At 31.4% G+C, this 25,644-nt stretch overlaps 1 protein-coding gene across 1 annotated transcript in view; it reads right to left on the bottom strand.

The window, feature by feature from the left end:
- Positions 1-25,644, bottom strand: part of LOC115878411 (proton channel OtopLc-like) — an 81,980-nt gene that overhangs the window by 43,107 nt on the left and 13,229 nt on the right. Inside the window, exons 3-7 of the mRNA XM_030894924.1 lie at positions 24,656-24,748; positions 24,334-24,514; positions 22,967-23,109; positions 16,615-16,832; positions 14,195-14,287 (exon numbers count right to left, since the gene is read on the bottom strand). Of these exons, the coding sequence (XP_030750784.1) occupies positions 14,195-14,287; positions 16,615-16,832; positions 22,967-23,109; positions 24,334-24,514; positions 24,656-24,748 (728 nt within the window). The remainder of the gene's footprint in view (positions 1-14,194; positions 14,288-16,614; positions 16,833-22,966; positions 23,110-24,333; positions 24,515-24,655; positions 24,749-25,644) is intronic.

The raw sequence follows: 25,644 nt of genomic DNA, 5'->3' as shown, positions 1-25,644 counted from the left end.
TCGATGTTGTGCATTTAGTTAGTAATTTTACCGGTGCAGCTTGAAACATTGCCTCCAGCTGAACGCCCGCTGTAATTGGCTTTCTTGCGTTGATATTCTGGTTTCCGGCGAAACCACATTAAAGACGAGGTTATAAAGGCTTGAAAGGATGAAATGAATATCATAACTGGTAAAATTATGCATAACTAGCTGATACGGCTAACTTCGCACCGTGTTACAGTGAAATCTGGAATTATTGATTATTATCATTAATAAAGTTAAATTTACTCCAGGTTGTAATCATTTTACCGAGGAAGCTTCGAACGACGAAAAACATGGATTTTTCGCTGAAATTTGAAAACGAACTTTTCTTTCTTGTAAATTTAATATATCTACTATTATCGATGTTGCCATATTATAAAAATATTATGTTTTTTAACTAAAAATTAAAAACATATATTTTTTTTAATTTCAAATCTTTTTTGCAGAAAAAAACTCATAAACGTGTTTCACGGTTCGAAATATAATACCCCTAAAAATATTTGCTCTTATTTAAGACTCACCCTGTATAGATTACTTTATAAAAACAATCTTTAATTGTTAATTATTAGTTGCCCTATTAGTTCTTCTATCATTCCTCGACAATAACTTCACTGACATTAACCTTTCTTTAGTAATCAATCATTAAGAATAAATAATATTATATTGTCTTCATTCTTAACCAAACACAATTATTATTAACACTAAATAATATTATCCTCGGTAATATCTAAAGAAAATTAAATAGCCCTTTCAAAAAACAAGTGCCATCTCCCGTAGGGAAATTCCTCACATAAAAATAAGATTTATTTTTTATATCAACATGGCATGGGTCCGATTCTGCTTTGTTTCGTAGTTACAGGAGATTAAAATCTTTATTATTTTTATTTATTATAATTTTCATCCAAGTGTTTTTAGCAATTTGAATGAAATTTAAGGGTAAAAGTTACTATGAGTGCTATATGTTTTAATGCTAAAAAAGTGTCGATAGATTCGCCAGAAACGTGCATACTATGGGTTCATCACTGGAATATTTTTCTAAAAACCATGTGCCTCACTGACTTTTTCCTCTTATTAGCAAAAGTGTTTAGACCATTCAATGCCGAATAAAAGTTTTATCTTCATATTTTGTCTATTTCGATCTCGTTGATAAGATAAACGCAATTTTATTAATGAAAATTAATGAAATTAAACTAAAAATAAAATTAACAAATTATTTATTTATTGTAATTTATTACTACATTTTATTAAAATTTATCACATTGATGTACAGTGCTACCTACAGTAAATTCCCTAAAGAAATAATCGTTTTTAAGATAATTACAAAAAGTCTATTTTTTAAAGTTTTAATCTGTAACTTTAAAACTATGCATTTCCGCACTCATGTCTATAGGATTTTTTTTTTAATTTTTTGATACAGAATCAATGACTACTTATTCAACATTTTGGAAAGTTAATGACATTTTTTTTAAAGGTTGCTATTAGAATTGGATTAAAGCATATTAATTATTAATTGCTTTTATTTTTATCACAATTTAATGATGAAAAAAAACTTAGTTATTGTAAAAAACGATAAAGGAATATATTTCGCCCAATTGTAAAATTCTGCTATAACCTTTTTTTCTTGAGAAAGTATTGAGCGAGTCAAACGAAATAATTGGACCATTATTAGACCAACGTCGCCATTTTGCCCCGATGGCCGGTATTAAGGTTTAGAGTGTCCAAATTAAAACAGTTTACGGCTAAATTTAAAGTCAATCGATCGGGAACTCAAGCTGCAATCGCTACCACCAAATTGCCGATTATATTTTGGTATTGCAATCGAAATTCTCGATGTTGTGCATTTAGTTAGTAATTTTACCGGTGCAGTTTGAAACATTGCCTCCAGCCGAACGCCCGCTGTAATTGGCTTTCTTGCGTTGATATTCTGGTTTTCGGCGAAACCTCATTAAATACGAGGTTATAAAGCTTTAGATAAAATGAAAATCATAACTGGTAAAACCGCCTTACTATCATTAATAAAGGTAAATTTACTCCAGATTGTAACCACTTTATACACGAAGCTTCGAAGGACAAAAAATTGATTTTTCGCTTAAATTTTGAGAACGATTGGATTGGAGAACTCTTTTGCATTACAGCCGGCGCCGTTCAAAGCCTGCTTATTCAAAGTGGGTGAATTTTTAAAACATCTCTATCTCGAAGAGCAATCAAGCAAAATATCAAGTATGCTATATTCTTCGAAAGGTAATTTTAAATTCTTTTTAATGAATTAAAAAAAATATACAGGGTGTCCCTTATAAAAAATCAAATTTTCTGTGGATTATCCGTAAATTCTATTTATATTCGTTATTACAACATTTTTCATAGAAAAAAAGTTACAGAGATTTGTTAAAAATGCACATTTCACTATCTTTCACCATCATGTTTTTGATAAATAAGTCACCTTTTTAGAAGTGCTTCTATTGTAAAAACTAAAGACACAGTTGAACATATCGTTAGATTTTTCTTTAAATCGGTAGATCGGTAGCTTACAGACGAAACCGCTAGACCTGGCAACTCTGTGATGAACTGACGGGTGACGGGATAGTGAGTTGCGGAGGCGCGGGAAGGGAAATAAAATAATCGCGATAAATAAAGGCAGATGGATGGGTATCATGAGTGGATGGGGGCGGAATTTCCAAAATTTGATATCTTATTGGAGTTTGTCCAAGTAGACAGTTGTAGTGGAAGTGGAAACGGGGAAGTTGTTGTCCATCTCTGTTTAAGCATAGGCTTTTTATAGCCAATGCATGTAATTCCTATGCCTAGAGATCAATTGCCGGGCCTGTATTAAATTTACAAGAAAGAAAAAATCGTTCTCAAATTTAAGCAAAAAATCCACGTTTTTTGTCGTTTGAATCTTCTTCGGTAAAATAGTTACAACCTGGAGTAAATTTAACTTTATTAATGATAATAATCAATAATTTCAGATTTCACTGTAAGACGGTACGAAGTAAGTCGTATCAGCTAGTTATGCATAATTTTACCAGTTATGATATTCATTTCATCTAAACCTTTATAACCTCGTCTTTAATGAGGTTTAGCCGAAAACCAGAATATCAACGCAAGAAAGCCACATACAGCGGGCGTTCGGCTGGAGGCAATGTTTCAAGCTGCACCGATAAAATTACTAACTAACTGCACAACATCGAGAATTTCGATTGCAATACCAAAATATAATCGGCAATTTGGTAGCAGCGATTGCAGCTTGAGTTCCCGATCGATTGACTTTAAATTTAGCCGTAAACTGTTTTAATTTGGACACTCTAAACCTTAATACCGGCCATCGGGGAAAAATGGCGACTATGGTCTAATGATGATCCAATTACTTCGTTTGACTTGCTCAATACTTTGTTAAGAAAGAAAGGTTGTAGTAGAATTTTGCAATTGGGCGAATTATATTGCTTTATCATTTTTTTACAATAACTAAGTTTTTTTCCATCATGAAATTGTGATAAATATAAAAACAATTAATAATTAATTTGCTTTAATCCAATTCTAATAGCGACCTTTAAAAAAAAATAATGTAATTAACTTGCCAAAATGTTAAATATGTAAGTACTCATGATTCTGTATCAAAAAATTAATTATATAATAATAATAAGAATTATTGTGATGTCGTCTCATTCCAATACGGGAAAATCAAACACATGTTCACCCTTTGAATACATTTATTCGAATTAGCTAACCTAGTTACAAAAGATGGTATGCTATGCTTTTGTTGTTGCAATAATTAATGAAATATTAAACAAACAATTGTTGGGTAACCAGGTCGCACTACATCTCCCCTTATTTTGATGTTTTCATAAATGGACCTACTGTGTCGATTGATGTGATGTCAAATGCTTTTTGAGGAGTAGGGGTTATTACCATTGGCTCTTGGTTTTTCACTCTGCTTTTATTTAATTGACACTTATAGCAGTTTTTAATGTATACAGCAACTTCTTTTGACATACCTTTCCATCTATAATTGACTCTTAACTTTTTAAGTAGTTTTTTCTGTCCACAGTGTCCACCAATTAATGGATCATCGTGATATTTTTGTATTAAAGCGAGTTTCTCATCTCTATTTTTAATAACTTGTGGTTCCTTAAATAACAAAATGTTTACCTTTTTTAATTTTTCTTGACCAATTTCTTTTAATTCATTTATTGTGCACATTTGAAAAATTTGGTCATTTAATTTTAACTTTAAACTTTTAATATTATGATCATTAGCCATTGATTCAAGCTTAGGCAATACTTCCTCTAGAGAAAAATTACCATTAATGATCGGAATGTTTGATTCAGCGCTGAATCTTCCTTTTAATCTCATTATTATCCTAAGATATAATGACTTAATTTCAAAACTTACTAAAGGTAAATTAAGTATACTGCTATTGTCTAAGGTTTCGTAAATTTTAGGTAGAATAAGTATTTTATTTTGCGAAGAGTCATATGTGTCAGAGTTTTTATTTTCCTGTTTTTTAGTCATTGATCTTGTTACAGCTAGTATTTTAGCCGATTGATTAGAAATTTCTTTTAAATCAGATGTTGTTATTCTTGACAGTGCGTCCGCACCTACATTGTTTTTCCCTTTAATATACTCGACTTCAAAATCATATTCCTCTAAATCGAGTCTCATGCGCGTTAATTTTGATGAAGGATTTTTCATCGAAAATAAATATACTAGCGGCTTATGATCAGATTTAACCAAAAATTTTACACCATACAAATAGGGTCTAAAATAATTTATTGCCCAGTGGATTGCCAGCAATTCTTGTTCAATGGTTGCTTTATTGGATTCGCCTTTTGTGAATGATTTTGATGCAAATGCTATGGGTAAGTCTTTACCATTAAAGTCTTGTGATAACACAGCTCCACACGCATCTTTTGATGCATCTGTTGTTACTATAAACTGTTTGTTAAAATCTGGGTATTGCAATATTTGAGGTTGGACCAGAGCAGTTTTTAACTTTTCAAAAGAATTTTGACAATCTTGTGACCAAACAAAAATTATATTTTTCCTAGTTAGCTTATTAAGCGGTTTACAAATGTTAGCAAAGTTTGGAATGAAACGACGGTAATAATTGCAAAACGCGACAAACCGTTTTACCGCTCAGCATTTGTCGGTGTAGGAAATTTGTTTATGATTTCAAACTTTGAATCGTCAGGCAAAATGCCATGACTTGTTATTTTATGGCCTAAAAATGTGACCTCCTTTTGGAAAAAATTACACTTTTCTGGGTTAAGTTTTAAATTGTATTTTCTACAAGTATAAAAAACCTTCCTCAAATTTTGCAAGTGATGATTTTTTGAACAGCCTATAACAATTAGATCATCCATGTATAAGAATGCTTTTTCCGGTGTAATTCCAGCAAATGCTATCGACATCATCCTTTGGAAACTGTTTGGGCTAACCTTTAGTCCAAAGGGTAACCTAGTAAATCTATACGAGCCATTATTTATACTGAATGTCGTGATATCCCTGGAGTTCTTTTCCAAAGAAATCTGATGGAATCCGGCTTTTAAGTCCAACGTTGAGAAATATTTTGCTCTACCTAGTTGATCAAGGCTGTCATCTATTCTAGGTAGAGGAAACTTATCTGCACTTAGTTTCTTGTTTACCTGTCTATAGTCAATGACTAATTGCCATTTATTTTGGTCATCAGTTGACTTTTTAGGTACTAATAAAATCGGACTATTATATTCCGCTGTTGATGGTTCGATTATTTAATTTTCCAGCAATTTGTTGACTTGACAATTTATTTCATTTGTTTGTGTCGGCGTGCCGTAATTTTTTATATAAACTGGGGTAGAATCAAACAATTTAAGTTTTTCTTCATAAAAGTTGTTTTTTGTTAATTTATCAGATGATAAACAAAAAATATCTGAAAATTCTTTACATAAATTAAAAGTATCGTTTTTTGCAAAGTCAGGGATGTTTTTGCTTAACTGTTGTAATAAATTTGATTCTCTATTATTTAGTTCCAGGTTAATTGAGTAAACATAAAAATTTTTTAGATTGGAAAACTGTATGTCAGCGTTTTTTTATTGTGACACTTTCAAATGTTGTATTTAAAAGTCTAACTATTGGATTTGATTTTGAAACAATTGAACCAGCAATAAAAACTCCGTCGGCGATTTCAGTATTCAAAATAACAGAATCAGTCTTTAGTTGCGTGAATTTTTTAATATACCTTATGACCTCACACCTAGGTGGGATGACCAAAGATTCCTCTTCTGGACATGAAAATATTGGCAATGTTGTTTTTTCGTTAAAAATTTGTAGTGTTAATGTCCAGTTAGCATAATCTAATTGACATTGATATTTCGAAATAAAGTCTCGCCCTAAAATTCCGTCAGCTGGTATTGGAAAGTTTTGCTCAACTATATGAAACGAGTGATTTATTGCATAATTATTAATAAAAATTTGGGTGTTAGTTGTGCCTAAAGAACTCGTCGAGCCATCTGTAATACCTTTAATATTGCTTATGTTATATTCATTAATAAATTGTTTAGGAGAAATTTTAAAATTTTTAAATAAAGATATATCCGCACCTGTATCAACTAATAAAGTAATTTTGCGATTATCTGTCATGCTAGTTTGAACTACAACAAAGTTCGAAAGTGATAGGTCCATGTGGAATATTTTTATAGCGACCCCAGTGGACCTGGCTGGGGGTCCTGTACGTTTCCCGACTCTTCCTGAGTGTAATGCCTGACATATCTAGGAAACTGTCCTCTATGATTAGGCCTAGAGTTTCCTCGACCTCTATTATATTGACCATGATGATTATGGTACTGTTGATTTGCATTTAAATATCTCTGGGTGGGTCTATAGTCACTATTATTAGTATAGTTCTCTGAATAGTGTCCTCTTCCGCGACTTTGATGCCCTCTATGATGCCTGTTTCCAGCTCTGTAACGCTGAGAATTTCTTGTATAAAAGATTGTGCTACTATCTGGCGTAGTATCTCCACTAATAGTTATAAATTTAGAAATTGCTTCCTCGCAGTTGGTGAAATTGCCAGCCTCCATTATTAGTTTTACTTTCTCGGAATTACTGTTTGTTCTTAGAGCTTTGACTATCGTATTTGTCGTATAGGATTCAGCTACTGCTATGGGCACTCCTTCATTTATATAGGCTCTTTTCAGGGTTTCTGTTAGAACTTCAATCTCTGTGGCATATCTTGTGGAATCTTTATGTTGCTGTTTTAAAGAAAATATTTTTGCTGTTACCATATGAGAACTTTCTGTTTTAATGCGTGTTCGTAGCTTATTAATTATGGTATCCAGATTATCGTTATCATCAATTAAATCACGTGCTTTTCCAACCAGTCTCGTTTTCACATAGGCCACCGCATTATTTTCGTGGTTTTCGCAATTTACGCGCAGTAAATTTAAGGAGTCTATAACGGACTGTAATTTACTTGGAGAACCGTCGAATTCGTTGGGAAAAATTTTACTCGCAAAATTGAAAAATTCTGTTTTTGACATAGCCATGTTTTCAAGTTTTATTTTAGGAATATTTTGTTCTGGGATTGCCTCTGATTCAGAAGACTCTTCTTTATCTTCACTTTCCTCGAATTCTTCGTCAAATATTTCTAGATTTATATATTCCAAATACGAAGTTGGAACTTTGTAGGGTACTTTTAAAACCTGATATGATCTTATGACTCTATCTCTCAACGAAGTAAAAAGTTTTTTAATGTAAATTTCCTGTTCTTTATTAAGTGATGGATAAACAAATCGTACTAATTTAACAAAATTATTAAAGTACTCCAATAAATTTGCTTGGACTTCATTTTTAATTGTATCACTCTTAGGTATTTGTTTTTTAAGAACGCGTTTTGATTCGTTTCTAACGAGATTACTTAAACTTAGTAGCTTGGCAAGGATCCCTTCCCAATGATCAGACATAAATTATACAAAAGTAAGAAATAAAAAAATTATAAAAAACAAAAAAAACACAATATCCCTTATTTAATACCAAAAACAAAAAAAAACTTCTTATCCTTATAAACATAACAAAAAGTAATTAACTAATTCATAACTAATAGAATTTCTTTCTTTTTAATTAAAAAAATAAAAAATGTTGTACATTTTTGGTTAAAATAGCGAAGTTTTTTTTTGTGTAGGTAATAATTAAATATACGTAAGAATTTTCATATTGTAATAAATTCATGTAATTTCATGCAAAAAATAAAAATAAAACGTTCACACCGAGTATAAATGTTAAATAAAGGCTATAAAAACAACGCAAAAAATTGTATATTCACATACCATCAACACTGTCCATCAATAACTACTGCTCGCACTAAACATCTACTGCTTGGGTTCGAAGGACCATGCTTCTGGATAAGTCTTTTCGGAGCCCCCTTCGGTACGCTTTATGTAATTTTAGTAGAAGTAAAATTACCACAACTGCTACTACAATGTACAGTAGTACTCGAACATCTGTTGGCACTTGTATGCTCTCCTGTTCTACGATGAAGTTGGAGTTGACCACACCATTATCGGTTAGTTCCGAATGTTTAGAATTTGTCTTTCCCATGGTAAATTAGTTTATTTTGTTTCACTATTTTCACTTTTTCACATTCACTTTTGACCATACTGTTTAACTAAACTTATTTAAATTAAGGCCCTTAGGCAGGATCGCCATGTGATGTCGTCTCATTCCAATACGGGAAAATCAAACACATGTTCACCCTTTGAATACATTTATTCGAATTAGCTAACCTAGTTACAAAAGATGGTATGCTATGCTTTTGTTGTTGCAATAATTAATGAAATATTAAACAAACAATTGTTGGGTAACCAGGTCGCACTACATTATCAAATCCACTACATAGTGGGCGGTGACCATCGGCGGCTACGTCGTATATTCGTAGCTGCTAAGTAACTGCGACCAAAATGGGGAAAGATTTTGAGTAGCCGGGTAGTGTTTTAAGTAGTTTTTGCCACTAAAAGAGTTACTATGATGTGTCACTATAAAGTAACCTACTGGTGAATGCGACTTATCCGTTACGAAGCTGCCTAGTCGCGGGTTCGTGGCAGCCAGGTGTTAGCCACCGACATGTGGAACTTTCGTTAAACTGTTGAACTTTATTCGCAGCGACCTCTTCATGCAATTTCACATTTCATAAAAATAATGTCATGATGGAAAATAATTATGGAAGCCATTATTATTTTTTCGTTATTTGTTATTTACCTTGCGATTTTAACGCCTTTTTTAGGTAAATTCCAGAACGCAATCAACTTTATTGAATAAAATAGTGGGTTTATATAACAAAATTTTCGTAGAAAATAAAATATTTCTAAATTTCTTTTTATTCACCGTTGGGATTTAGCAAAATATTAATAAAGTTTAAAAGCAAGTAAAAGAAAACAATAAAACAGAGCAGCACACGATACAATCTGAGGCAATTACATTTATTAGGGTATATTAAGTTACGGTCATTATAAAGTAGCCGTTTTTTTAACCCCTGTGACTTTTTAGTGGCAATGGATGAGCGACGGCTACTTAGTGACCTAGGAAGGTAGCAGTAACCATTTTGCTACTTTCAATGCTACTATAAAATAGAAGTAACTAGGCGTCGTGGCCGCGACTACCCCTTAACTTAAATTGTTACTATAAAGTAACAAACACTTAATGGAGGCATTATGGTAGCACTTGTTGGTAACCCCTACTTTAAAAAGTTACTACAAAGTTTTTGGTCTTTTATGGTGTCATATTCGAAGATTCGGGTAGTTCCAGCCACTTCTTTCAATTACATCTTTGCGACTTGTAATCGGGGTGTTTATTTTCCACTTTTATTGTAGGTAGGGACTAACCGGTCTCTCTTGAAATATACTTCAAAGTGACTATTCCTTATAGAGTAACATTTTAAGTGGCGGAGTGGGCCTAGGAACTATACTTTAGGGGCAGTGACATTTCAAAAAGGAACTATATTTGCTAGTTGGGAGGGTGTTTCAAACTTTCACTAAACTATCAAAACATTTTGTTCTCCCCCGTATAATTGGCAGATGGAAACTTTCATTTTTAATTTAGAGAGAGATACTAAAAAGTCAAATAATTTAGCTACAAATTGCTTTAAAAATCATCAAAATCGGTCCACTAGAACAAAATATATTAAACTTTGTAACACATCAAAATTTTAAGGTGCCCGTTTTTCGTGCCGGGGAGTGTACTTCAAAAATGTTCGAAATGGTGAAATATCAGTCCTCTCTTGAAAAGCAGTAATAGAGAGAAACATCAGTAAATATCTGTTCCTTTGATTGAAGTTTAGAGTATATATTCTGTAAACTTTGCTTTGATTCGATAGTTTAATAAATGAACTGACTAAAAACCTCCGTTAGATTTTTGAAAAAAATGAACGTAATTTTAGAGAAAGCCTTTTAATTACTAACCTATTTCCACTAGGACCGATAACGGCAGTAATATTCTATTTTTTTGGTAATAATGCATTTCCGGATAAATATTTGCGATTTTGGTATTTTTGATTCCATATTGTAATTAATGTGAATTTTCGACACAAAATGAAAATATTCGGTTAGTTCGTACATTTTTGCAGCAATTTAAAAAAATATTTTTAATGGAGTGAAGTCTCTTTCGAAAATTCAAATAATACCAAAATATTATTAAAATTAAAATGTAACTGTGATAAAAAATAGGCCAGTAAGCGAAGATGAAAATAGGATATTACCTCCGAATTCTTGACATCCGCACCGATTGACGTGAAGTTTTAACAGTGAATAGAGATATATGTAAGAAACAAAAGTTACATAGTAGCGATGTGTGTTTTCACCCTGGGGGTGAGTGCCACCCCTTCTCGGGGGTGAAAAATAATTCACCCATTTTAATTACAAAAATCACTAAAGGGATGAATTCTAAGCAAAAATGTTCTATAACCTTCTATAACATTTATTCAGAGAATTAATATTTTCCGAGTTATTTAGGATAGAAAATGTTGATTTTTCATCTAAAAAACTGCATATTTTTTGGCAATTTTTTATAAATAACTCGAAAATCTTGCGTTTTATCGCAAAACTCATATAAATCAAAATTAAAGCTTTCGGAATAACAAATCAACTCATTTTATACCGTAGGTGTAGTAATAGCCGAGTTATCACTCTGTAAACTTGATTCTTTATTTTTCGAAAATTAAATTGCAACCTTTTACCGTAAAATAATGGCGAAAGAACACATTTTTCGAAGAAAATAAATATGACAGTTTTTAAAGCGTTTGAAAATACCTTTTAAATGTCTTATTTTTAAGGTCTTTTCAAGTTCGTAGCTCAAAAACTCGCGGTGTTATGTTAAAAATAATATGGTCACCTCATTTTTTCGGAAATATATTAACAACAAAACCTATGACTAAAATCATAAAAATAAAAACTATCAAATTGTAGGAAATTACACGAGCTACAAATTAACCCCTATAGTTGAACAGTCTTGAACTCTTCATTTTCACGAAATTTTTGGGTTTTAAGGGCTCAAAGAAGGTGGTCCTTACATGCAACTCAAACTAAAAAAAACGTAATATCTACGAAATAAAGAGATCTACAGAAAATTTAAAAGGGAGCAAAAATATTGCAAAAAAAAGACCTTCAATTTTCCCCTGTTGCATTTTTTACGTATCTTGCTTAGTTTTTGAGATATACCAAGAAAATTAAAATTTTTTAACAAACAAAAATTTTTTTTTTCATTATTTTCAACTTTTTTCCAAATTTAGGCATTCTAAACCGCTCGAACTTGCAGAGTCAATTGCTAGTACCTAAATATAGCCAACTGTACATGTATTACGCTTAGTTTTTATTTTTATAAATTTAGTCATAAATTTTGTTGTTAATTTTTTTCCCAAATAATGAGGTGACCATATTATTTTTATTATAACTCCGCGAGTTTTTGAGCTACGAACTTTTTTAAGAAAGCGTTTAAAAGGATTTTTCAAGCACTTTGAAAACGGCCATATTTTCTTCGAAAATTGTGTTCTTTCGCCATTATTTTACGGTAAAAGGTCGCAATTTAGTTTTCGAAAAATAAAAAATCACGTTTACAGAATGATAACTCGGCTATTATTACACGGTTAAAATTATTACGGTAATCAACAAAAAATGGATCGTTTAGTTATTCCAAAAGCTTCGTTTTGCTTTATGAGTTTTGCGATAAAACGCAAGGTTTTCAAAATTTGGTAGAAAAAATGAGAGACAATAAAACTGCTACAAGTTCTAATAATAATACTAATGTTTTTGTACCTACTATAGGTTCTTTTAATTTCAATTCAAATTCAGCATCTTCAAGTACCGCAACGGAATCTAAACATAATAATTTTTATAACTGTGTTTTTCACTGCAATTCTTCATATAGTTTTTAATTTCTAATATTATAAGTTCTGTTTCATTTTATTGCTTCATTTTTAAATAGATTTTTTTAATATGTTCAAATAAATGTTTTTAAAAAATGTATGTAGGTATTTTCACTTTTATTTTCATGTTTTTTATTCGGGAAATATTCTACCGAATTACGCTCATGCATCAAAATTAACCTGATAATTTTTCATTTAAGCATGTTGTAAATTTAAAATTCAAGCATTCGTTTATATTCATATTTTGGAAGAGCCCTCCCCCTTCTTATGGCAAAATATGAATATAAACTCATGCAGTTTTTAGACAACACGCTTTCATGAAAAATTATCGGTAATTTTGATGCACTTGGGAAATTACTTCCGAATAGAACATGCCATTTTTTTCAAACGTCACAAATAGTTTTTTAAACAATTTTAAACGTTCCAAATAATATAATAAGATTTAAAAGTAATAAAAGTAAGTAATTATATATCGAGAAACTCTGGTTCGTTCGCTCGTTGAATTTGACACTTTATGTCAGTTTAATAATTTATTTTCGTCCTTTTATGCATAAACCAGAGAGAAACTAATAACTAAAGTGAGAGGGCTTGTGGAATAGGGCATTTCGTAGACAACAAAGTAGACAAGTTTATTTTGTCACCGCGCATCCCAGACGCGCATAGCGTTTAGGAGGTCAAAAAAGGAAGTTTTCAACTTTGCAAGTTAAACATTTGACAGGATTAATTAGATTGTCAGTAGCTTTTTCTATTTCTTAGTTCTAGAAGAAGATAACTAAAATCTGTTAATAATCGGAGCAAATCGGAGTAATAAATTGTTTTTGACTGAATGTGCCTGTTCTTTTAGCTTGTCAGAAGAGAAGATTATTGTCATTATTGATTATTTCAAGATTATTTCAGATTCCACGATTATTCGGCATTTTTGTAATTTTTGTTTTGTGGTTGAGACCTAGAAAAACGTTTCCTTTAAAGGTAAGTTTTATCTCGGTAATTATTTTAACATACCTAATAGTAATAGTTTGTGCACATAATAATCGTACATTGCTAATTTAATTTTTTTAAATTAAAACATCACATTCTTTTCTGATACCTATGGAACGACAAGGTATTATACCTGGTATTATTTCCAGTAATACAAATTATTTTCTTCAACTGCTAGGTTCTTGTTATAGAATAAAGACTATCAAAAACATTGAATACCTACGGGGTACCTAATGATACTCTGTGCGAGCTCCCAACCGTGCTTCCCTGTTCACTCCCAACCAAGTTAGATAAAAAAGATACTGAAGATTGCAGCCTTGAGTTGGAGTATGGCAAGGAGTCTGGAGTTAAATAAATTATTATGTTCCTACACAGTATTTTATTTATAGGTTTTAATGCTTTAAAGTCTAATAATAAATTTTCGTTGTCAACAAAATAATCTAAAAAACTACGAAGATTTCTTATTATAAACTTGAAAGATTAAGATTCGGTTCAAATATACAAATTTTAAATTTTTGGCGCCAGTATATAGGTATGAATGCAACCTACTATATCGATAATGCGCTCATAGTTCGGGTTAGACGCCAAAGGCCGCGCCACTAACACAGTCTTCAAAAATTAACGTTGATCGGTCTCTCTCACTTTAGTTATTAGTGTTCTCTCTGGCATAAACGTAAAAGTAGCACTTTGATATCGTCAATCACGTCGCAAAAATTAAAATGTTTGTGGCGTTTGAAAAAGAACGATGTTTATATGTAACATTCAACAGGACTAATGAGCTGAAAAATTAAATATTATTATTTCCTTTACCTATAGCTCCTAAGCGTAAGTAAAAGCTTCCATACTTTTTAGAAGATTTGCGCTTATACTTGTGTTGTAACTGTGTTCCATTCTCAACATCATCTGCAAATTATAGAAATTATTACGATTAAACTAAATTCCTGTAAAAGTTACTAAATTATAATATATAATATTTAAAAATATTATATATTATAAATATTTTAAAATGTGTTGCCACATTCATCAGTGACGTGCATATGGGTTTCACTCAGGTTTCACTGGAATATTTTTCTAAAAAAACATTTGCACCACTGACTTTTTTCTTTTGTTTACAAAATTGTGTAGACCGTTTAATGCCAATTAAAAGTTGTATCTTGATATTTTGTCGATTTCGGTCACCTTGATGAGATAAACGCAATTGTATTAATTTGCCTTAATGGAAGTCAATAACAACCTTTAAAAAAGTTTAATGTCATTTTAATGTAAGGGAGCGAAAATGTATAATTTTGAATGTTAAAACTTTTAATAAATAGGTCTGTTTAATAAAATCTTAAATACCATTACATAATTCTACCTTGTATTTGTTGTAGATAAGACTGAACATCAGTGTTATAAATTTTGATAATATTTAATAATAAATTGCGTTTATTTTATTAATTAAATAACAGTTATTTTTTACACAAGACGATAAAATGGTATTTTATCGTCGACCGAAAAGATTAAAGGCAAGCGGCCACTGCGAGCGTAACTAAACTAAGCTAAGAATATGAAAACAAACGGTAATTAAATGGGAACTCCACTGAGAACGATTTTCGCTCAGTAGTCAGCTAAGTTTTCGTATCGTATCTCTGCTATCATAGAACTAATCGCTGCGAGAAATTCGCTGGAACCTGTCACGAACTAAAACGAGCGAAACTAAACTACGATTCGAATCTTCCTTCATATATTTTCGTTTTGTTTCGCTCAAGTAGCCGCTGACGCATTAAAGGCGGGCGGCCACTGCGAGCGAAACTAAACTAAGCGAAGATAAGATTTGTAAAAATCAGCTTCCATACTTTTTAATGCGTCAGCGGCTACTTGACCGAAACAAACGAAAATATATGAACGAAGATTCGAATCGTAGTTTAGTTTCGCTCGTTTTAGTTCGTGACAGGTTCCAGCGAATTTTTCGCAGCGATTAGTTCTATGATAGCAGAGATACAATACGAAAACTTAGCTGACTACTAGGCGAAAATAGTTTCCAGCGGAGTTCCCATTTAACTACCGTTTGTTTTCGTATTCCTAGCTTAGTTTAGTTACGCTCGCAATGGCCGCTCGCCTTAAAAAGTATGGAAGCTGATTTTTACAAATCTTATCTTCGCTTAGTTTAGTTTCGCTCGCAGTGGCCGCCCGCCTTAATTCGGAAGAGAATTAACTTGGGGAGACGATAATGCAATTTTATCACCGTGTGTAAAACAATATGTTTTCCATAGCGAGTTACGTTTATCAACAAAAAAACATATTGTTGATAAAGAACATTGTATAGATCTTAATAATTTAAAATTAATTAAACAAGTCTCAAATTACAGGCAATTAGATGCATATGAAAGCATCAGAATTAATAAATGTAAAGATAGTATGAACAGAGACAACGGTCCAATTCCTTCAAGTTCTTTGTTCCTACTACTCTAGTGACGAAAATCTAACTGTTACGCTCAGTGGGCTCTGACTCGGTTGGCTAGATTTTGCCACGCCCACTCGGTGCCCACTGAGCGAGTATATATACGCTCAACTTGTAGATTGTACTTTAGTTTATAATCATCTGCTGATGATGCTAACATGGTTAGCGAAACGCGCGTCCAGTTTAAAAGTAAAAGTGTTTTGGTGTATTGTGGTGATTTAGTCTTTTATTTTGCTAAACACTTTTGCTAATAAGAAGAAAAAAGTCAGTGGGGCACATGTTTTTCAGAACAATATTCCAGTGATAACTCTTCTGCACGTCACTGGTAAATATGTCGACACTTTTTTAAAATTAAAATATGTAGCACTCATTGTAACTTTTACCCTCCAAATTTCATTCGAATCGCTAAAATCGCTTGGAAGAAAATTGTAACAAATGGAAAAAAAAGTGAAGACTTTTACCTCCTGTAGCTACAAAAGAAAGCAGAATCGAACCCATATTAATATGAAAAATTAATCTAATTTTTACGTGAGGAATCTTCCTACAAGGGATGACACATGTCTTTTGAAACACCCTGTATATTAACTTGCCAAAATATTAAATTAAGTACCCATCAAATAATTTAAAAAAAGTTCCTATAGAAATGAATGCGGAAATGCACAGTTTTAAAGTTACAGGATGTTAAAACTTTTAAAAAATAGGTGGTATGGCTTTAGAATAATCTCAGTTTAAAGGTTTCATTAAAGTAACTTATAAAAATGTAAATTATATTATAAAAATGAATACCTACCGTAGTGTTCAATGATGTGTTTTACGGCCTTCTCCGTGATTAAACTAACATATTCGTATATGATGAAGGTAATACTTCCAAGGTAAAGGTACAGGTAAAAGCCCTGATAATAAAAGGGCTTAACTTCTGCCGTTATTACCTCCGTTATCGGAAAGGCCATTCCCAACACCACTAAAAGTTTGGCGTAGAGGGCCGAAAGAATTATAGTAAACCCTTCGCTAGAAGAAACAAAAGTAGTTTAATTATGTTTGCAGGTAGTTGTGTCCGCCAAAACGGTTCGCAACGAATGGAGAAAAAATTATTCTACAGGGTGAGTCTTAAATAAGTGCAAATATTTTCAGGGGTGGTATATTTCGACCCCAGGAACACGTCTATGAGGTTTTTTTCGCCTAAAAAAGATATTTGTGCATTTTTCGAAAACTTTTTAGAACTGCCTGTTCACCGCAAAGTTTCCCACGGTATAATTTCTTAATCTCTGATATTACCATAGTTACTGCTTTACTCTATGGTTACGCCACTAAAAGATATGCAATTACAGAAAAAAACCGGTGGCTCTCAAAATTTTTTCAAAAAAAAATATATTTTTTTTAAATTTTCAAACTTAAATAACTCGGTTATTTTGGACTTATCTGAAAAATGGTAAAGAGAAAATGTGTTTCTTTTTTCGAGATCTACCAGCCCTGAAAACACTTGATTTAATTTAAGACTTACCCTGTATTACTGAAAAAAAAAATATTTTAACATATTACGTGGAAACTGTCAAGACCACTTTTCAGTTTTAAGAAACTCTTGAAAAAGGACTAACAAGCCGAAACTTATACCGGGTTGTTCACCACGTCCGACACGGAGTATTGTAGCTAAACTATTAGATTTTTACAAATTGTAAGTTTTGGGTTCATTGCAGGTAGGGTTCAGAACCGGGAATTCCCGGTTCTTTTGAGACATCAAAGAACCGCTAAAAAAACGAAAATTTCTATAAAATTTGACCTTGAAAACACCATTATGGGTGCCGAGTCAGGGCCGGATTAAAACATATCAAAAAATTTCCCAGAAAATAAACTATTGATAGACAGGGTCGAATTAAAAAAAATACTGTAATTGACTGAAACTAAATTTTATTTACACAATACTTTTATCTAAACAAATGAATCGTTAACCGCGCATACTCCTCGAAAAGTAGAAATGAAAAAATCAATTTAAACATTTAACTGTAGAGAATAGACAATTAAAATTAAAAAACATGCCAGGAGTTACAAACAAGAATTAAAGAATACCCAATAAAATATCTATTGAACAATCTAAAGAGGCTATGTACAAATTATGTCTATCAATGGACATAGCAAATTTTGTTAATATTCAAATTGCACAAATTAACAAATCAGCTAAAGAAAGAAAAGTAACTGATGAATTTAAATATAAATGTTTGGCTATATACTTTTCCGGGCCAAAAATATACAAGACGCTCTTGACAAATCTATTTTGCCTTCCACGTCCAGAGACCCAGAGACACTAAGATAATGAATATATGACATCGATATCAAACCTGGCTTAGAAAATCTTAGTGTATTTGAGACTCTGAAAAAGGAAAGTTGAAAGTTTCGATGAACCGGATGAACTTAATCGATATTGTGTTCTATGTATTGATGATATGAATATCAAGTGTAATTTATTTTATAATAGTGGTCGTGATAATATTGTAGGTTTTGAGAACCAGAAGAGGAACAGAGAGTTTAAACCAGCTCGAGTGTCTAATGTTGTTATTGTAAGAGGTATCTTTACCAATGGGAAGCAGTCCCTAGCTTATTTTACAAGCTTTTATTTAACTTGCTTTGTATGTATGCTTGTTCGGGGCAAATTTTGTAAGCTAAATTAGAAGCACTTCCTTTCATTGTAGGAAATTGAAATTTGGCATGTAGGTTCAGTCCCGATGACAATACATTTTCTTGGCATGACCCGAATTTTTGACAGCTGTCAAAAAAATTTCAAAGTATAGGATGGCCATGGGCTAAAATGAAAGAAAAAAAATTGAGCTATCAAATTTGACAGCTGTCAAAAAAATTTCAAAAGTTGTCCGATTTTGATAAAAATCTATATATAGGATGGCCATGGGTTAAAATGAAAGAAAAAAAAATTGAGCTGTCAAATTTGACAACTGTCTAAAAGTAATCTCAAAGTTGTCCGATTTTGATAAAAATCGATATATTGGATGCTTCCTACCTCATAGTCGGTTTTCATTTTATTTGTCTTACATTTGAACTGTCAAATTTGACAGCTGTCGTTTTTTTTTAAGTTCTCCTTTTTTAATTAAAATCGATATACATATTATTAGGATGCCCATAGGAAGTTATTTAAGAAAAAGAATTGAGTTTAAGTGTGTGGCACTGAGAAACCAGCATAACTAAAGAGTAAAAAATAATTTAAGAAAAAAAACTTTTTAAAAACAAGCTTTTATTTAAATACATTAAAAAGAAAAAAATAAACTTTTTCGTTAAAACTTTTATTATGAACTTATAACGTCATTACACAATTTTATATTATATAAAAGCTTGTCGCGAGATTTGAGTGTACAGTTGCACTCATAAAAATCTGGTACGACAACTTTATCTTGTAATTCCTGTAATTCTTGTAATTCAAATATCTTGTAAACCTATCATTATTCCCATCCAGGATAAATTCATCCAGTTTAGAAGAACATTTAAAAAACTTTGTGTCCGAATATTACACACTGGTACTGAAAATTGTCAAAATGATCTGGCAAACATCTTATTAAAAAGGGCAGACCTTATTATAAAAAACAAAGAGACCTCTGTTCTTTTCTCTCTGAATTGTCATGGCTATCAATAAAAATTAAAAATAGATACGGATAATCAGAAAAACAGTAATTTAGAAATGAATCTTGTTTGTCATTTTGTAGGATACCTAATAATAAAAATTATTTTGAATGCCGTAGGTAATGACTGAGTATTAAAACTAAAAGAATTCCGGACTTCCATTGTACTACTGAACTACAAAAACCAAATATATCACACAATAAACAAAAATAAAAAAACAAAATATATCACTCAAGAAAAGAATGAAATAAATTAAGCCGCACGCTACTGACTCAAAGCTGCCGTAACTGTATGTTGTCGATGACAAAGACTACGACACTGGTTAATTTCTGTTGCTGGCACCCATAATGGCGGCGTGCGCTAGGATATGCGCGTAGCGTTCCCGCCAAAGTGAGTTGGTCTGCCGTGTGATTTATATGCCGTGGTAGAAGCATGCCTATTAAGATCTTATTCCGGTCCCTTTGATGATTTCCTGGAAGCTACAGACAGTGCAGTCGAATACATCCGCAATTTAGATGTTTGTTTGTGATACTTGTTCAGTGGCGTATCCAGGTGGGGCAAAGGGAGTAATTGTTCCCTCCAGACACGATGCGCGCCGGTCCAATTTATATTTTAAACAATAATTTAAATACCATCAGCTTCGCAGATATTTTTACAGAAGCAAACAGAAACATGGACGAATTGTTTGGACAGGAAATAAAAAAAAAACAATAACTAGTAGACAAAAAACAGGCCGAATTTTAAAACTGAAACTGCTCAAGATTATTACAGATTATCAATCTTTATTTCTTTTTTAAATCACGAAGGAAGAACGATTTGTTAAACATACTATGGTCATTTAGCTCTCTTTTTCCCTCCTTAAATAAAAAATCCAATAATGAAGTATCGAATCTAAAATATATGCTAGATTTTTTATAAAAACGACTTAGAAAACTCAGATAATAAATGACTATAGTCAGATAATAACTGACTATAGTCAGATAATATTTGTACAGTTTTAGACGCTCCTGGATATATTAAGCATGCGCAGTATATTTCGCAACAGCCGGTTTAAAAAAATATTCTCTTGAGTAATTTTTCTCCAATGTTGAGATCTTCTGAATTGTTGTAAACTGTCCCCCCCCCCCCTATGTGAGGATGGTTCCTCGCCCCTAAAATAGCATTCAGTATGTTCATAGCAAGCGTATAGCTTTTTCAATAAAGAAATTATAGCACAAAAAATTACAGATAAAAACTACGGTCGAATCAATGAAAACCGTAATTATTGCCGAAGAAATTTATTTTTTTCTTCCAGGTTCGGATCTAGGTGGATGAAATTTATATGTAACAGTATACTAGAAGGTTCACTCTATGATATTTTGTATATATAACCTTGCGCGAATGTAAGCGTTTTTTTGAAAGTCATAATAAACATGTAGAAACTAGACTTGAAAAAAATTGGGACATTTTTTTTAGGTTTGTTGTTGGTAAAAGACCTCTCTTTACGGAAAAAATTGTTGGAATTGAACAACACAAGGAAACTTCTGAAAATAATAAATTTCATTGTATGAAATTTTTGTACAGATTAGGTAAATTAAGGAAACCATAATTTTAACCCGCCATAACTCCCCGACTAAGAGGTCAACTCAAGAAATATCTCACATGGTGGGGCTCTGGGATGTCCTTTATCCATCTATATAAAAAAACTTAATGAATTAATTTTTTTGTTTTTTGGGCTAATGTCCCGCATTTCCCGATTTCGTTACACTGTGCGGCGTCGCGCGTAGGTAAGGGGAAGTAGTAATAAAACATGGCTGATTTCATTCATAAAATGTCCAGTGGCGGCGGCATGTTTTTATAAAAGTATACAGGGTGTCTCTAAAAATATTATATGACTATTGTCAGTTATTATCTGGCTATAGTCAGTTATGATCTGACTATAGTCATTTGTTATCTGACTATAGTCGGTTGTTATCTGACTATAGTCATATATAAAAAGAACTCACCTGGCCCCTCAGCGCTTCCGTACTTATTAAACCATTTTCCTAAGAATTAGGTAGGTACTTACTTGTTAATGTAAAAAATATATATTTAGGTATAATATTGAGTTATTGACCCCCCAGGCATAAATCCTGGATACGCCACTGTACTTGTTATATGTATATTTCTATATTTTAGACTTTGTTAGACTATTATTATTGTTTGTACACACACTTATTTCCTGATCTTTACTTGTACAATGATTATGGTTCCGTGTTCTGTTGTGATGTTTAGCCATACGATAGATAGATGCTGAATGTATTAGTTATATTTTTTGTGTTATGTTTTTTATAAAAGCGTCTGCATCTTTCATTGAAATGTTTTAAAGTTTTTTTCTAATTCAGTTAAATTGGTTTCGAGGTTGTTTGATGTTGTTTGGTGTAATTTTTAAACTACCTATGTGTTTTCCTTTTTCTATCGCTTGTGTTCAGTATTTGTGTTCATGTTTACTTTCCCATGACTTATTAATTTGATATTATTTTCATTAAAAATCTCAATTTTCTGTCCATATTACTTTGAAAAACGATTCCTTGCTTTCTGATTGATGAATTGCACCACCATTGAACAAAAATTAGTCAGTACCGAAAGTACCAAAAAAACGCGGTACGAAATTCCCGATTCCGAAAAAAATTTTCGGTATCCAAACCCTAATTGCAAGACTATTAGAGCTACAATTTATTACTAAAATAATATTACAAGATACAGAGTGCCCCAAATGAGTAAAAAATATTGTAGTTGTATTTTTATAAATGGGTATATTACTATATTTAGTATATTACCGATATTACTCTATTTTTATATAAGAAAATGCATTTTCTACGAAAACTTAACGAGATTGGTAAAAGTTGGTATAATACAATTTGATAGACAATTAAATTGTGCATCTGATTCTCGTAAAATATACAGGGTGTTCTATTTAAATTAAACAAGTTATTGCCGTTTAAAGCTGGTAATTATTTAATATAAATTTTTAGATACTCTGTACTTAAGGTAGTATTTTGTTTATTATTGCAATACAATATCTGTACAATAAATAAACTTCAGTAAATATTTAGTATTAAAAACTTAGATAACCTTGGAGAAATGAAGCCTAAAAATGTTTACTGCAGTTTCATATCATTGAAAATATTTCAAAAACGGTAAGGTTTAAGTGATCAGATAAACCTTAATCAAATTTACCTTTTTTCAATCGTAGAATCTAAAAATAGAATAATATATAGGGTTGTCTATTTAGAAAAATAAAACTATAATATTTTTGACTTATTTGGGTCACTCTGTATCTTATAAAAATATTTTTAAATTGTAGCTCTAATAGTCCTTCAACGAACCCAAAATTTACAATTTGTAAAAATCTAATCGTTTAGCTACAATACTCCGTGTCGTATGTGGTGAATAACCCTGTATGTAGAGTTAAAGTTACTCTTATTAAAAAAACCTTTACATCTAAAAGCTGTTTTATTAAAATACTAATAAATATCATTATTTAAAAAATATTTACTTACTAATTCATTGAATTAATGAACCTTCTTCTTCCAAAGCCTTTTTTATTATCTTTTGCTGAAGTTGGAGGTGTATTTTCATTACTGAGTCCTAATAGATACCTTCTCTGATTCATTACAGCCTGAGCAGCTGACAATGCAACTGCCTGAAATAGAACATTAATTCTGAATAATTAATAATGTCAGAAAATAGGTATACTTATCAATTAATTAAAAAAAATAGATAAAGTATCGTTATGTAATAGTGAAAACTTTTGCTGCATGATTTTTTAAATTGAATACCCTGTATAATATTATTGGTAATTGTAAATCATACAGTATTTTCAAAATCCTACGCTAAAGTTTCTATTTATAATATATAAGACAATTTATCTTTGATGTTTTAAATGGATCACCCTATATTATTTTTTCAATAGCTGTAATATTAAAAAATTGACATTTTTTATATTTAGAGCGTTTCAAAATATTTAACTGCTTCGCAGTTCGCAGATATTCGCGGTTTTATATTTCATATGGCATTTTCCAAAGTATATTTTTATCAAAGCCGCCCAATGATTTTTTTCTCGTATTTTACCGTTGAAAGAACCATATGAGATAATAATGCGTGTATCTGCAAAACTATTAATAATTTTGAAATACTTTAAATACAAAAAATTTATTTTTTAACTCTCCATCTAATAAAATGATAATATACAGGGTGTTCCGTTTAAAAAGACAAAGAAAAATTATTTTATATTTTAGAAAGTTTGGCGTAGAATTTTGAACACTCTAATGTGTGTGTACTTATTTCAGGACAGTTATTGTATTGAAGGAAGATTGAGAAATATATATTTTATATATTTATTAATATCTCTGAAATTATCGAAATATATTTACTCATATTTTAGAATTATGTAAAATGATCTGAAATAAAACCAAAAATGCAATTATATAGAGGGTGTCCCATTTAAAAAAATTATCCCCATCCATTCACACTTTTTTGAACCACCCTGTACAAGTTAAAACATTTTCCTGAAATACATCCTCGTACATACTTTAGGTATGCACTTAAACAAAAATTGTAATTTTTTTATTCTAGGAGCTACAGATGCCCGACGCACTATTGCCAGACTCTGTAGTTGAAAGTAAATGTTTTGAATAAATTAATTGTTATTTCAGGATATAGATTTTATCTGTGCCACTGTATACCGCCTGCGTTTTTTTAAAAAAAGTGTCAATGGAGCTCAAAAACCGACTTGTCACATAAGATAAACGAATATCTAAAGTTACTAACACAGATTTCCATGCAAATTATCGTTAAGTCGACAGGCTGGGTGTGAATAAGGTGTGTTCTAAATCCCATATAGTTAACTCTATAATTTTCTTATTACCTGTGATGGCCTTCTAAGTGCTGCAATGATAGCACTAGGTCTCCTAGACGATAATGCACTAGAGTCACTACAATCACAACCATTATAAAGCTGGGGTTCTACATCGGTTATTATTAGTTGTGGAGGATGTGAAAAACAATACTCTCGTTCGGTTGGAGGATTTCTGTTCGATACAATAACCCTAATAAAATTTATAAATTATCTACTTTAAATTTAAATAGTGCTCTAGAAAATATAATATAATATTAAACTATTTTAATTTTTCACAGTTTTTCTTGTAAATATTCAATTAATATAATTAATTTAGAAAAAAAAATCTTACATTTCATTGTCGAATTCTTCATCTTCCTCTACTTCCAAAACATCTGTCTCTAATTTGGTTTTGGAAAACCCAACGCGGCGCAAATCTTTTTGCCTGTAATATAAAATGACAACAAACCTATTAAAATTTTCTTATAGAGACTTACTTTTGAGATCAAAGCACCCATCTCAAAAGTGGCTCACCCCTATAACTTTTTTTTTATTTTTTTCGTATAAAAATACGAGATTTGGTATGCTAGTATAGGACATAAATTAGGATTGATTGACGTATTCAATTATTGTTTTCGGTTACTTCCTGTTCACCGGAAATTACTACAACTGATGATTTTTAAATGGCACCCTCGGTATTTTTTTACTTTATTCGATAGAAAATGACACTCTGAATAGAATGACATACATATCTTAATGTCAACTTTTGACATCTTTGCATATTCATTCAAAATACTAAGTGTGTGGTACTTACCAAATTATTCGTAAAAAAATGCTTTTTTAAGTGCACGAATGAGCCACCCTCGTTCCATTTAAAAAAATTGAGATATGATTAAAAATACGATTTGGGCATCTTTTAACCGGCCAGAACAAGACACTAAAAATATTAGACGATCAAATGTATTTTTTCAAGCCTCCTTGATTATAAATTAGCGTTTTTAATACAGCCATGGCACCAGGGGTGGATGGGCCGGTGGGCCGGCCCCGATCAGAGCTCAAAAACAGATTGGATTAACGAAAATTAAATAGTTTTAAATAGCTAAGCTTCTAACTAAAGTTACGTAAGATTCTTAGTGATTGCATAACTAACTAATCAATTTGCATCAATATAATCGTCAACTGCTATTAAACAAAAACACTAATTTGGAAAATAACTATTGTGAGATGTCTTTTTCTCTGAGACACATATACTTATTTTAATAAACATCTGTTGTTTGTTGTCCGGTTTGAAAATTTTGTTTTAGCCGCTATTATTTTATTAATAACCAATAAACATGACTC

The sequence above is a fragment of the Sitophilus oryzae genome, unplaced genomic scaffold (assembly GCF_002938485.1).
Source record: "Sitophilus oryzae breed Bouriz unplaced genomic scaffold, Soryzae_2.0 scaffold_1508_pilon_pilon, whole genome shotgun sequence".
NCBI lineage: Eukaryota > Metazoa > Arthropoda > Insecta > Coleoptera > Curculionidae > Sitophilus > Sitophilus oryzae.
This window is presented reverse-complemented; position numbering and strand designations above follow the sequence as displayed.